At 37.0% G+C, this 14,609-nt stretch overlaps 3 protein-coding genes across 4 annotated transcripts; 2 read left to right on the plus strand and 1 right to left on the minus strand.

Moving 5' to 3' along the window:
• LOC105171530 (translationally-controlled tumor protein homolog) lies at window positions 800–2,777 on the minus strand. The gene is made up of 5 exons (XM_011092679.2): window positions 2,624–2,777; window positions 1,742–1,815; window positions 1,448–1,576; window positions 1,210–1,367; window positions 800–1,093 (listed from the first exon to the last, which is right to left on the minus strand). Exons 1-5 carry the CDS (start codon window positions 2,649–2,651, stop codon window positions 976–978), a joined length of 507 nt encoding a protein of 168 aa, XP_011090981.1. The 5' UTR covers window positions 2,652–2,777; the 3' UTR covers window positions 800–975.
• Window positions 3,057–9,281, plus strand: LOC105171597 (condensin-2 complex subunit D3). The gene is made up of 9 exons (XM_020697085.1): window positions 3,057–4,637; window positions 4,970–5,713; window positions 6,313–6,810; window positions 7,187–7,278; window positions 7,375–7,462; window positions 7,570–7,684; window positions 7,791–7,917; window positions 8,000–8,174; window positions 8,372–9,281. The coding sequence occupies exons 1-9, from the start codon at window positions 3,168–3,170 to the stop codon at window positions 9,083–9,085; spliced, it is 4,023 nt and encodes a 1,340-aa protein (XP_020552744.1). The 5' UTR covers window positions 3,057–3,167; the 3' UTR covers window positions 9,086–9,281.
• LOC105171531 (chaperone protein dnaJ 49) lies at window positions 10,282–13,038 on the plus strand. 2 transcript variants are annotated; one of them, XM_011092680.2, is made up of 3 exons: window positions 10,282–10,398; window positions 10,616–11,847; window positions 12,498–13,038. In XM_011092680.2, the coding sequence occupies exon 2, from the start codon at window positions 10,787–10,789 to the stop codon at window positions 11,843–11,845; it is 1,059 nt and encodes a 352-aa protein (XP_011090982.1). In that variant the 5' UTR covers window positions 10,282–10,398; window positions 10,616–10,786; the 3' UTR covers window positions 11,846–11,847; window positions 12,498–13,038. The 2 variants fall into 2 exon arrangements, with proteins under 2 accessions (XP_011090982.1, XP_020552991.1); XM_020697332.1 differs by having other exon boundaries at window positions 10,285–10,398; window positions 10,693–11,847.

A 14,609-nucleotide genomic window follows, 5' to 3' on the forward strand; every position in this document is an offset into this window, starting at 1 on the left:
TACAAGTATTAATTAAATGATAATTATAATAAATAATAAATAAACTATTAAAATTAAAAAAATGAGGAGTGTACAGTATCCATGACTCCATCATAAATTATTTAAAAAAAAAAAGAAAAAATATGATCCGGTCCATCACTTCTTTAGTTATGTTAACGATTCAAAAAATGCTCAAGTTTTTTAATTTATTTAGATAAACAAAAACCTTTTTGGTTGAAAACATACAATCCAAACATTTTTGCAATCCTCGCACAAAAATTAATAAAACATTTGTGTCCCCTTAAAAGCGCAGAAAGCTGAAAATAAAAATGAAAGCAATACCAAATGCATTCATCAATCACACATTATCCCATGCTTGAAAGTACACAGGCTTTGTACACTGAGTTGGACAAAGATTTGATTTTTGTCGAGCTGTATCTTGCAGAATATGTTGTACTTCTATACCCGATGCACCCTTCCCCCATTGACTGACTATTCAGTCATTTGGATAGTCCTCTGCCCCTATCAACAGGAGCATCTCCAGATGGATCAAGAATATGCGGAAAAACAGACATTAAAAACCAGCGCTGTTTTCTTTTCTTTCCTTTCCTCTTTTTGATGAGTGAGATCTGCAACTTGCTGTGCTCATGCTCATAATAATTCATTCACCTTTATTTCATAAATAAAGATAGCGTAGAATCTTTGGGTGGAAAAGGAGAGCATCTCTCGGCCGACGCCTCTTTTAGTAGGGACTTGGCATAAACTTAATTCGACATGCTTATCTTGTTAATAATCACAATGGGCGTATGATTCAAACGAGTGATAGGTCAAAACTGCAACTAATTTATTGAAGAATTTAACTTATGATCCAAAATGAAAACCACCATCCAAAACCAAAATGAGAAACACATTACAAAGTCTCCATAAGTGCTAGTATCATGAGAAAACCAACAAGATAAAAAATCTATGGCCACAACAAGAAACACCACAGCCACTTCAACACTTGATTTCCTTCAACCCATGGGCGAAGTACAAGAATGTTGGGTCAACAGCACCTTCCTTGTAGTAAGCAAACACCAGCGTGCAGTCATCCGCCATGCTCTCTCCCACAAAACTACAATAAGAAAAAATCATATCCATCATCCTATTAGAACATGAAATGAATGAACATGCCAGTGTTGGATAGAAGCAGGAAAGAAACAAAGAGAAGAATTAGGAATGCGTTCTTACAATTGGAGGTCTTTGATTTTAGAAAGCAAAAACTTGGTTGCCCCCTCAATGGTCTTCTTAAAGTGATCTTGCTTCTCGCCCTCAAGCTTGTTGGACAACAACTTGATGTACTTCTTGATGTAGGCAACAAACTGCTTCTTGTCAAAAGGAGGTTGCTCCTACAAACACTACTATTAGACCAACGTTTGCCATTTTTCATCGAAATAATTAACACATATATGAAGATGTAGATATGAACCTGGAGCCTGAAAGTGTCAACAATGTCCACCACTTTGACAGCTTGATCATCAACACCTTCATCCTCCTCTCCACCTTCAGCAGAGGGATTTGCGCCAATATCTACATCAACCGCACCCTTGACGACCCACTGTGATCCACAAGGAACATAACAGTGTTAAATCTTGTGATTAAGATGCAATACAAGGATTGGAATCTCTTCTAACTTGCATCCCAACACTATGAGAAAGATCACTAAATCCAAAAACATGATATTAGCTTCATTAACAATTTAGAAAGGCAAAGAAGCCCCTACCTTCCCTTCCACTTCCCAGAGAGCTCCATTCTCAATTTCCTTGTAAGGAAAAGAGTCCGAGAGAAGTTCATCACCTACGTATCATAGAGCAAATTTAACAACAGTTAAATTTGAACCAACCAAGATGTATCTATAACATAATCAAACTTATGAATGACATTCAATCTACCAAAATTCAGCACTTGGCAAGAACATCAAGGAAACTAAAAGCATTCCCAAAAGAACACCAAAAAAACTAAAGCAAAGACTTCAATTTTTCTGATAAATCTAACCTAGAAGCAAAATAAGTCAAGGACAAATAATAGCATCTAGTATAGAGAAGAAGATATAAACTATCTGTAAACGGACAATCAAGATAACATGGTAAAGCAATCTTAAAACCCCAGAAAATCCTACATTCACCAAAAATTTGATCTTCATCCGGAACCAACATAGCATAAAGTAGCAAAAATCTGATCTTTTAAACACAAAACCATCATAAATCATGTATCAACCCACCAGCTTACAACCACCCTTTCTAAATCAAAAACCATGATTAAAGGCACAAGGAAAATACCAACAACAGACCTTATATCTCTAGCAAAGCCCTAGGAAAAGTAATATATTCCCCAATCAAAAAAGACATAAGGTACAATCCAAAATTCACTTACATACCGGACACCTAAGCTAATCATCTAACAGAAAGATCCGATACAAAACCAACTAGAGAACGAACGCAAACAAGATAATTCAGTGATACTAACTTCAAAAAGCCAAGGATCTTAAAACCAAATACACAAAGTAACAACAACTCAATCAAGTATAAGATTCCACACCAGAATCAATAAATCTTCAAGTAGATCTACCTATAAGCACAAAAAACTAACAAGGGGAATGATTTACCTGAGAGCAAATCTTGATAGACCAACATGATGGCAGAGTTTTGAGCTCTCGGATCTCTTTCCCACAGAAATAAAGTAGCTTGAGAGGGAGCAAGAGATTTGCAGAGAGAGCGAGAGAGGGGTTTAGGTCAGTATAGACAGTCGGTATATATAGGGCGAGGGTTTGTGGTAACGCGAGAAGAATTGATGAGAGGAGGACTTTTGAAATTCCTAAACTAGACAAGCCTTTTCCTATTATTACTACTTTGTCCTTCTCAATTATTGTCGATTTCTCCGTTGGGCCGAAATGGGCTTTCCCGTGGCCCAAATATTTAGTCTCGGAAATATTATATGGGGCATTGGATTACTCGGCCCAATATGTCTTTTTTTTTTAATTTTTCTTAGTGATACTAAAAACTCCGTCGTTGATGATCTGCACATTTGAAGCGGGAAAATACCAAAATTGAAAGCCTTCTTCATTTACCCCCACTACCTTCCCCCACCCAAACCAAAAAAAAAAAAAAAAACCAACCAACCAAACCGTGAAGCTTCGTTCAGATTCAGCCATGGATGAAATTATTGCTCGAATAGTTACAAATCTTGAAACTCAGTTACCGGTTTCACTGTCTTTTCTGAGAGATTTAGAAACCCTGTTGGATTTCACTCTGAACACCAACGATACAATTGATCTTGACAATTTTTACAATGAACTGTCTTCTAGAAATCTTTCACTTAGTTTACTCACGAACGCGATTTCTTCAGCCATGGATTCTGGGCTCAGCTCCAGGAATTCCATTTTGGCCTCAAAAGTTTATCTATCACTCCTTTTATCCCCAAATGCCCCAGTTTTTACTCTGTTCACTCCCATGGCTTTTCTGAGTCTCCTTCGCGCAATACGCTTGGCCATTAAAAGGCCTTCTTTTGCTTCTGGGGAAGGGTCTGTGCCTCCAAGCCTAGGTCGAAAGAAGAGGGGACGGAGAAATATTGGGGGGAATAAGAACAGGGTGGAGAACAGAGACAGTGTTGAGAGTGAGGCGGAAGAAGGCGGTTATGATGTGAAAGATTTGTTCTTTTTGCTTGATAAGTTGGAAATGGTAATGGGTTTGGTCCATTTGAACCGGTTTCCTGATTGTTTAAAGGCTTTGGTTCAGACTGTGTGTGAGATTCCAACGACGGCTGTTGAGTTCTGGGGAAATTTAGCTAGTTTCAGGAAGTTATGTGAATTGTGTGCACGGGTTTTGAGTGAGGCATTGAAAGCTGAGCATGGGAAGCAGGAGGATACTGCTGCTGTAGTATTGAAGGCACTAGCCCCACTGATTTTGTTGTCTAAATCGCAGGTCAGGAGCTTTGCACTGGGTTTTGTGGTTAATGATATGGTGGGAATGTGTGAAAGTTCTTCCGACATTAAGATGGCAGTTGCGAACATGCCAAAGTATTTAGTGCAGAGAGCCCCAGATAAGTCTGAACCAAGGGCATTAGCTGTTGATTCTATCATGGAGATTGTTAAGGCTTTGGATTTTGAGTATCAAGGTGAATTTGCTGATTACATCATAAAGATGACTCAAGGGAAGGGGCAGTTTAGGCTTTTGGCAGTTGATTTAGTTCCTGTTTTTATAACGTCTCTGAGGAGTCCTTTAGGATTTGATATGGTTGATGCAGTTGAGAGTTCATGGGGTACGAGACTATTAGAAGCATTGGTTCAGCGCTGCTCTGATTTGACAGCTGCAATTAGAGCTAGAGCTTTAACAAATTTAGCTCAGGTAGTGGTGTCCTTGTCGGGGAATGAGAAAAGTAGAACAGTGTTAAAAGAAGTGATGGGATTTGGGTATGAGGGGACAGATGGGATTAACAAAATTCTGAAACTATGTTGTATGGATGAGAAGGCTGCAGTTAGAAAGGCAGCCCTTTTATTGATATCTAAATTGACAGCACATCTAGGAGGTGAACTCGATGAAGAACTGCTAAAGACAGTAGGCATGGCTTGTTCTGATCCACTTGTTAGCATCAGAAAAATGGCAATCTCAGCTCTATCTGAGGTGAAGTATTTCTGTGCTTTACTTGTTACCAAGTAGTTCCAGCAAACCAGATTCTGGTTTTGTAAGATCTCCACTACTAAAATAGCATCTATATGCACGGGTGCTTGTGAATAGGGTCGACGGCATCCGTCCGTGTATACAGTGTAGCACCATTGGGTTCTTAAACATATTTCATTCTAATTTTCATTTGTTAATTTTTTCTTGAGATTTCATTTGTGATATCTGCTGCTAATTATTATCCTATCTCTAATGGTGGTGTGCTATTCTTGTATCTACAATAATAGAATTTTTGCAGTGCTTTCATTGTTAAATTATAATTTCTTGACCTGTAGGCCTTCAGGACATACTCAAGTAGCCTTGTGACCAGGGTATGGATGCATTCCATACCACGTTTAATAAGTGATAATGAAACTAGCATCCAAGAAGAATGCGAGAAACTATTTTCGGAACTAGTTCTTGCTCGCATATCAAGGGCTGGATTGAGTTGTTCAGCAAATTATGACTGTTTTCCTCGTGATACAAATAGCAAAGGGAACTACTTGGATACAGAAGCTGAGTTGTTATATCCAGAGGGACTCCTACCCCTGCTGAAAGAGATTTCTGATGGAGAAGTGTCACCTTGGGTGAAGAAGATATGTTTAAGCCTGGGGAGAAAGAAAAAACTCCAGACAAAGATTGCTACTGCACTTCAAAGTGTCATCAGGACATCTGAATCCCTTTGGTTGAACCATTCTATGTCAATAGAGAAATGGACAGCACCTGCTGGTGCCTGGTTTTTGTTGTCAGAAGTATCTGCCTTCCTTCCAAAAGCAGTTGACTGGGAGTTCCTCCATCATCATTGGTTGCTTCTTGACAAGTATAAACCAGTTAGCGAACTCCAGAGCCCTTCTCAACAGGGATTTGTGGATGAAGAAAAGGTTGACGTAGAACCTAGCTCTGTTGCTTGGGTGGGAGACCGTGTCTTTCTATTGCAGACCATTTCTAATGTAGCCATGGAACTGCCCCCTGAGCCTGCAGCGGATCTAGCACAAAACTTCCTCAAACGACTTGAAGGATTCAACATGCATTCAACTGAGGTATATAGAGTTTATGTTCTTACCATGCAGCCAATTGTACATATGTGTTGTTGAAGCTTTGTAATAAGTTTTCTTTGTCAATGACTTGTGAATATGCTTCTAAGAAGGTGATATGTTAACAAAATTTGCTCAATATTGATCAAACTCCTAATTTCATGATAACTTGGGCGTCAGAACTATACCTTTACATTATTTACTTATTTCTAGGATGGGTTGAATAATAACTCTCTCTTTCCTTTGCTCATAATGTCCACATGAAAATGGGGAATCAAAATTTTTTTCTTGCAACTTATGGTTCATGTAGATGGATGCCAGAGGAATTACAACTGTGTGGAAGGGAACTGTGGATGTGTTTTTTTCTGCTTCACAAACTGCAAAGATGAAATTGTCTTAAAAAGAATGCCCTTGCTGATATTGAACCTGTAAATGAAAATTTTGGTCGTTTTTCTTTTTAATGTTTATTATGTTCGTCTGATACACGATTGATATAAATATTGAGAAATCTTACTTTTCTTTCCAAATATAGCTTCTGCACACTACTCAGAGCTGCATTCGAATGTGCTTTATGGAATTAGAATAACTTGATGTGCTTGGACCAGGTCAATGCTCATGTGAAAGCACTCAGAACCTTGTGCAAACGGAAGGCTCTAAATTCAGAGGAGGCCAATTCCCTTGTAATGAGATGGGTGAACCAGCTTCAATCTAAAGCTTCCCAAGTTTTAGACTTGTATATGTCAAAAATCTCTGATGCCAATAAAGAGAACGCTCTTCTTACACCCCAGACCACTGTAAGTTGGAAAGAACGAAGAACAGCAGACTCTGTGTCGAAATTATTAGCACAAGCAATTATTGCCATTTACACCATTGGGTCATTAGTTATTGTCTGCCCTTCAGTCAATTTAAAAACTATTGTTCCGACCATACACACCATCATCACTTCTCGAAATTCTGATCCAAAATCTAGCAAACTACCTGGCCTTGCCGCGTCTGTAAAACAGAGTGCCCCATCCTTGTATATTCAGGCCTGGCTAACCATGGGCAAGATCTGCTTAGTTGATGCGAAACTTGCAAAGCGTTATCTTCCTCTCTTCGTGCAGGTACATTTCATAAATCATGGTCAGGTCCTGACAAGTTACATCATGATAACTTTATAACCAAATAAGTATCACTTACGAGGGTATGGAAATGGGTTACCACTATGTTTTTTGTCAATGTCAAAGTTATGCAAGAGCTTCTTTCAATGATCCTCTTTACTTACATATCTTAATTAAATTACAAAAAGTTCCCTAATGCTGCAAACGTACAGCTACATGAGTTAGAGCAACTTTAGTTCTCGAGTCTGAAACTGGGTGCTGTTTTTACTACATGTTCAGCCAGATTTCTTCTGTGATTAGGTCAAAGGACAAGCTGCTACAGATAGTAAAATCGGTTTACTTGTTATTTTAATTACTAATAGCAGATGATTATTTTCAGGAACTTGAAAAGAGTGACTGCGCTGCAATCCGGAATAACATTGTGGTAATGATGGCAGATTTCTGTGTGCGGTACACTGCTATGGTTGACTGGTGAGGTCCAGTATAGCCCTAGTTAAGAGTCTGTAAATAAATACAAAAGTCGTTTTTTATTCAAGAAATTTCTTCCCTAATTCTGAAACCTTACAGTTACATGTCAAAGATCACAAAATGTCTGCGTGATCCGTGTGAGCTAGTAAGAAGGCAGACATTTATCCTACTTTCCAGGCTGTTACAGGTACCTTTTTTGCTGTAAACAATTTGTATTCCGCAATTTCACTGCAAAGGAGGATCAGTTACAATTTACAAGGTATCCTCTTATTCAACTTGGTTTCGTTGCTGCAGCGGGATTATGTAAAGTGGAGAGGAGTGCTTTTCCTCAGATTTCTGTTGTGTTTAGTTGATGACTCAGATAAAATTAGGCAACTAGCTGATTTCCTCTTTGGGAATATCTTAAAAGGTTAAAGATGTAGAAACTCACCTACTGGTTTGGTATTTCACATTCTATTTTTGTTTGTTTACTTTAATTTGTTCTTTTTCTCTTTCTCTGTGATATCTATCTGCAGCAAAGGCCCCACTTTTAGCTTACAACAGTTTTGTGGAAGCGATTTTTGTTTTGAATGACTGCAATGCACACACAGGACATAGCAACTCCAACAGTTCATGCAATGAAAAGTGTCTTTTCTCAATTAGGTTTGCATGTTTTTTATTCTCTAGCTCAAATTTGTATGACTTTGAAGATATCATATATGAAACAAGAAGTTGTTTTTCCCAGAGGAAACGATGAGAACTCAAGGTCTCAAAGGATGCACATCTATTCCACTTTGCTGAAACAAATGGCTCAGGAGCACCTCTTGGCCACCTTTGCAAAAGTATGTGCTGAGATTCTTGCTGCTGCATCAGATGGTATGCTCTCTCTAGAGGATTCTGCAGGGCAGTCAGTTCTACAGGTTAAGATTTGCCCTCCCATTAACATTTTCTTCTCTTTCCAGCTCAACCACACATCTTGATCTTAAGTTTCTGTATGGTTGATTGTGTTACTGAGATATTATTTTTGTCGAAAAAGCAAATTTGATTGATTCTCTAGATTTTTCTTAAGATGGCTTCATATTAATGGAAAGTGGCACTAAAATTTTGAGAAAAACAGGATGCCTTGCTTATTCTCTCCAGCAAAGAGATTCGAATTCAATCAAACCAGGGATCATCATCCGATGCAGCAGATATCGAAGAAGGTGGAGACTGTGGAGCGCTGACAGCAGCCTCCAAAGGAAGAGCCATAACTCAGGCAGTCAGGAAAGGCCTGATCCAGAATGCCATCCCCATATTTATCGAGTTAAAACGTCTCTTAGAGAGTAAAAACAGCCCTCTCATTGGTTCCCTCATGGATTGCCTCAGGATCCTCCTCAAGGATTACAAGAATGAGATTGATGATATCTTAGTTGCTGATCGGCAACTTCAGAAAGAACTCTTATACGACATGCAAAAATATGAATCCATGAAAGCCAAGAACTCGGCTGTTGATGCAGTTGCAACAATGCAGAGATCAGAGGCACATCGATCGCCATGTGTGACAAAAGAGCCAAGTTCCAATACAGTAAAGGGTAAGCTGCCCAAAGAGCTTCACAGTAATTCCAAAGTGGCTTCGGCTGTGGCAGATGCAGTGGCAGCAGTCACTGCCCGGTCTGTCCTCAGAGAAATAAACAAGGGTGCATCAACGCCTCTTAGTGCAATGAGTGTGCCCAAGCTTAAGTCTCGGACTGGGCAACAGCCTGGAATAGCCACCACCGGAGGAGGCAGGCCGACAGAGTTGATAGAATCTTTAAGAAGAAGGCAATCTTTCGACTCTGACGACGATAACTGATTCTTCTTCTCCTGCACTTAAACTAACCCAAGATGCAGAAAGACCGGGAGATAGATGAACTAGAGCTGTACAAGAATGTACAATATAGTGTGAGAGTGTGTACAAAGAATGACTATTTAACCATTATTTTTGCAACTTGTAACCTGTTGTATGCTTGTGAAAGTTATCTCCATATCAGATATGTTATTGAAATCTATATTGCTGTACCAATTAATCATTCATAACTGGCTAAATTGCATTTTTGGTCCCTCAATGAAGGGCTGGTGTCCTTTTTAGTCTCATGATTTACGAAAATTTCTATTTTATCCCAAAACGTTAAAAATAGTTGCAGTGATAGCCCTATTTTGGTTTCTCCCTCAATAATCAACGGAAATACGCAAACGCCTGTTAGGAGGGAATTGAGTGCTCTCTCACCATAAAGAGTGGTTTGCTTTTGACCAAAAAGGACACCAACTCATTTTTATGGAACTAAAAATGGCGTTCATAACTTGATGAAATATTGAATTTGGAATCTACTAAAACGTTAAAGTCAACAGTTTACTTTTGTACAGTAAACATAAGATAAGATAGTGCTATGATTTATCAAACTTAGGTACATTTATCATTTCCCACCTAAATAAATGGACAACGGGGAAAATAATAGTGTAATAAATATCTGCAAAAATTAGAGTAACCACCAACATACATAATGTTTGAATTTGTATTTTGAATGTTTTGTTTTGTTTTTGAAAATAGACAGATAAATAAGTGTGTGCTGAAAATAAATAGTATGTTTTGAGGTAATTTAAGATATCTTAAAATAAGTGGTATAAGTTTGATATTGTGATTTAAGAGACAAAAATTACTGTTTATTGTCAAATCATATCTCTTTTATATATAAATATTGTATGTTTAATGTTGTATTTTTTGAAGACAAAAATTATTGTTTATAGTCAAATCATGTCTCTTTTATATTATATATAAATGTATATATATTACATATCAAAAGTTAAAAAATAAAAAAATACACAGATAAAATATAAAAATAAATATTAATTAGCATTTTATTTTATCTCGAAAAATACAAAAATATGAAACCAAACATAGTGGAAGGGTTTTTCAGACTTTTTCCCTAAATATCTGTCTCAGTGGAAGAAAATTCTGTAGAACAAAGGTAAGGTGGGCTGCATGACTTGGCACACTTTAACTGGCTGGCAATCGGGCTACTTATATTTGACCTACACATATTCTTCCCGTGGGATTACACTCTTCCTTTTCTCTCTCTCTTTCTCTCTCTCTCGAGTCGGTCATGGGACTTCGGATCTAGTATTAAGGTAATAATACGTCTTTCTTTTGATTTGTAAGTTTCTGATTGTATTGTTGGATGGCTGATGTTGAATAATTAATAAATTTCGGTAAATATACGGGTTTTTCTTTATGATGAGGATGAGCCCCTTTTTGTGGCTATGTTTATATTCTTTGCATCAGTTTCCAAGCTTGTTTGCTGAATTTGATTAAGACCCTGATGTGGGCTTTTTGTTTCTTTCTTAGTTAGGGGAATTTGGTTTTTGAAGAGATTTAAGGCTTCATATGATGGAGTGGGTGTTGATGGATTCTCTGAATCGTAGGTTTTGAATATACCAAGATTGAAATTTGAGGGCATTTGTTGAAGTGTGTTGGTTGTAATTTGAAGTGGGCATTATTGAGAACTTCAAAATCGTTATGGATAGCAATAAAGATGAGGCCTTGAGATGTATCAATATTGCCAAAGAGGCCATTTCAGCTGGCAATAAACAAAGAGCCCTTAAATTTCTTGGAATTGCCCGCCGCCTTAACCAGAATTTGCCAGTGGATGATCTTTTGGCTGCATGTGAAAATCTTGATTCTTCATCTTCTGCTGGTCCATCTGATGATGTGAAGAATGTCAGTAAGGTGAAAAATGAGGAAGGTTCCCCATGTGATAATGGGGTTTCAAATGGGGAGAGGAGTTACACGGAGGAGCATGTGCACTTGGTGAGGCAGATCAAGACTAAGAAAGATTATTATGCGATTCTTGGTGTGGAGAAAAGTTGCTCAGTTGAGGAGATTAGAAAGGCCTATAGGAAGTTGTCACTGAAAGTTCATCCTGACAAGAACAAGGCACCGGGTGCTGAGGAGGCATTTAAGAAAGTCAGCAAAGCATTCAAGTGCTTGAGTGACGATGACTCTAGGAGGCAGTATGATCAAACGGGTTTGGTTGATGAGTTTGAGTACAATCAACAGTATCAGGTTAGGAGAAGGCGGAGGAGAACTGGGAATGACTTCTTTGATGATGATTTTGATCCTGATGAGATCTTCAGAGCATTCTTTGGCAACCGTGACATGTTCAGGAATGCTCATGTTTACAGGACGAGAACACATAATGCTGGCGCTCACCAGAGGGAAGATTTAGGTGGTGGGGGCCCGAATTTGATGCTGCTTCTTCAGTTGCTGCCATTTTTGATAATTATTCTGCTTGCTTATATTCCATTTTCAGAGCCTGAGTACTCGTTGCAGAAGAACTATTCCTATCCATTCAAGAAAACAACAGAGAAACATGGAGTAGAGTTTTTTGTTAAGTCCCGTGAATTTGATGAGAATTATCCAATTGGAAGCCCTAGTCGAAATGACATAGAAAATAATGTGATCAAGGATTATAAACATATGCTTGGACGTTATTGTCACATGGAAATGCAGAGGCGGCACTGGAATAGGAACTTTCCAACTCCCCATTGTGACAGGCTTGGAACTTTTGCTGCATGAAGGTGAGAATAGTTTTTGATTGCATACAGTTTTATCACCTGTCTTGAGCATGGTTGTGGAACTTTACCACGTAAGAGAGTTCAAATGGTATGTTTTATTTTCAAAATTCTTAGTTTTGTATATGAAGGAAGAATATCAAAGAGAAGATTGCTATGGTTCAAATGGTGGAACCAAAGGGGTTGTGGTTTTTGCCCTCATAATCCATTCGTGATTTTAAGTTTTCAATCAAATTCTTTGCTACTCATCCAACAACTTTTGTTCTTTATGGTTCTATTCCCTATAGACTTATAATTTAGTAACCTCTAGTCTCCTCCTCTTTTTTCCAGCAATGCATGGTTTCAATATCCTAGAATTAGTTGCAAATTATTGATATTCTCCTACTTTGAGAGACATTGAGAAATGTGTTAGACCAATAGTTTTAGCTGAAGATGTGCTATCTTTATCCTAGATGTTACGGAAAGCTCTCTTGTACAGTTTCAGGTCGCATTTTTATCTAAATTATAATATCCGCTGGAAACTTGTTTAAGTAATTATTATGAATCATTGCTACTTTTTTATGCGCATACATGTTGACTTTGAGTTCTTGGTTGTTCCTTGGTAGATGGAAAACCATTTTGACTAACACTAACTGTAAGTTTTTTGACGTGAGCAGATGCTAAGAGTGGATGACTGGCTTTGAGATGGTAAATGCCCACATTATCTGTCATATATGTCCACCACGGAAATCATTCATGTAGAGGAGAAGAATTAGACGAAGCTCCTGCCTCCTTATTCCGACTTGACTTTCCAACCATTATCTTCTTGCAACTGGAGCAGGAACTTAGGCAGGTCTTTTGCAGCCACAAAACCATTCGACAGTTATCATTTGATTTCTGTATATTGTATTGCAGTTGCTGGCAATGACATACACACCGAAACTTAGCAATTTAGGGTAGAAATCATAATTATATGATGTCTGATAGAGATTTCAGCCTATAATAATGTGAGCTTTTCGAAACTTTTCATATGTTGCTGCTGCAAGATTGTTAAACGTGAATGACATTGGGTGTCTGAACCCAGAGATTTTGTTCTTGGATGGTTCTTCTTCAAGGACATCATTTTATTCAAGATGACTTTTAAATCTCCCCATTTGTTGTACCGCTTACATCATTTTGGTGTTATGTGATTGGAAGATTGGGCATCGGTTCGTGTTATTTTACCGATTCAAGTGTTTTTAGCGACTGTGGATTTTTGAAACAAGCCTCTCGACTGTATTACGAGCAGCAGGGATGTCTAATTTCTTCCTTTGTTGTATTTTCTGTATCGACTCGATTCTGTATGGAGGGTTTGGAATTTTGAGTTTTGCAACAAGTAAACTCAGATTATCAATGCCATCCATACTAGTCCATGCCCAACGGACAAAATGATGAACCACTTGCTTACCAAGACAAGGAACGAAACAAAATGATAGGTGTGTGGTTTTTGGTCAGAACTGAATTAATTTATGAATTTGTAATATATTTATTGTGTAATTGAATATATAATTAATAAAAATTGATCAATTACATGACAAATGTATCATATTTGTTTTATAATTTATTTAGTTCGATTAAATCCGTTTTGAATAAAAAAAATTTGAAAAAATTATGTGTCAACTTAATTTGCCTAACTTTTGGGGTCCCAACTCCCGATGCCAACAAGAGAAAATTTTGTTTTTCATTAATGAATACTACATTTTGTTATATTAATGGATGATCCAATTTATCTCTTCTTAATCATACATTTATGGATAAATTATATCGAGCTCTATGAGGTTGATATAATTACAAGAATTATTTTCGTTGTTTGAGAAAAATTACCGATACCTCTTGTATACAACATGAGTATGTAAATATTTGGACACTTTTTTTTAAAGAATTTAATGTTCGACTAAGCTTATTATAAATAAAATATAAAAAATTATATAAAATTAATAATTTAAAATTTAAAATGACATTGTAGACTATTCAATATAAAATTTCAATAAAATCCGGATAGAAATTAACAGAATAAATCAATCATTGAACGAACGTTAATTATCAAATGAGTATCAATAATATCTCAAACAATAAGTTAATATTTATAATTATATTAATTTTTAAGAAAGCTTAGTGTAATTTACCGTATATTGATTGATAATTACAAAAAAGTCGTGAACGTAAAAGTAAGACAAGTGACGTAGAGACACACACACACATATATATATATATATATGAACTGTTGGGAACATTTGATTAGTGAAAAACAAGAAATTTGTTGTCAATATTTTTATATTTGTCTTTTTGTCAACTAAATTAAAAGGAAAATACAAAATATAAAAATCTCACGCGATCCAAAATAATAATATATTAAACTGAAAAGCACGTGCAAGGGAGTGCAGTCAGATGAGGCAGCGAGTGAAGATGTGGGCGAAATTGCCAACCTAGTACCACAATTAAGGGTTATTTCAAACTCAATCCTACACTTTTTGAAATTTTAAAAATGAGACCCATATTTGTTAAAAATTACAAAATTAGTCTCAAAACAATAGCAAAAAAAAACCCCACCACCCACCCATCCCTTAACGAAGCACGTGAAAGTCACGTGCATTGAAAAGACTGTAAAAAAAAGCATTACCATTTCTCTTCTATAAAGTTACCAGGCAAAAACCTAATCTCACACCCCAAAGACTTGTTCCTAATTTCTTCCAAAAATAAAAAAATTAAGTAAATATGAATCCTGATTTAATATTTGGGGTTTCTGAAAT

Source organism: Sesamum indicum, linkage group LG10 (assembly GCF_000512975.1).
Source record: "Sesamum indicum cultivar Zhongzhi No. 13 linkage group LG10, S_indicum_v1.0, whole genome shotgun sequence".
Taxonomy (NCBI): domain Eukaryota; kingdom Viridiplantae; phylum Streptophyta; class Magnoliopsida; order Lamiales; family Pedaliaceae; genus Sesamum; species Sesamum indicum.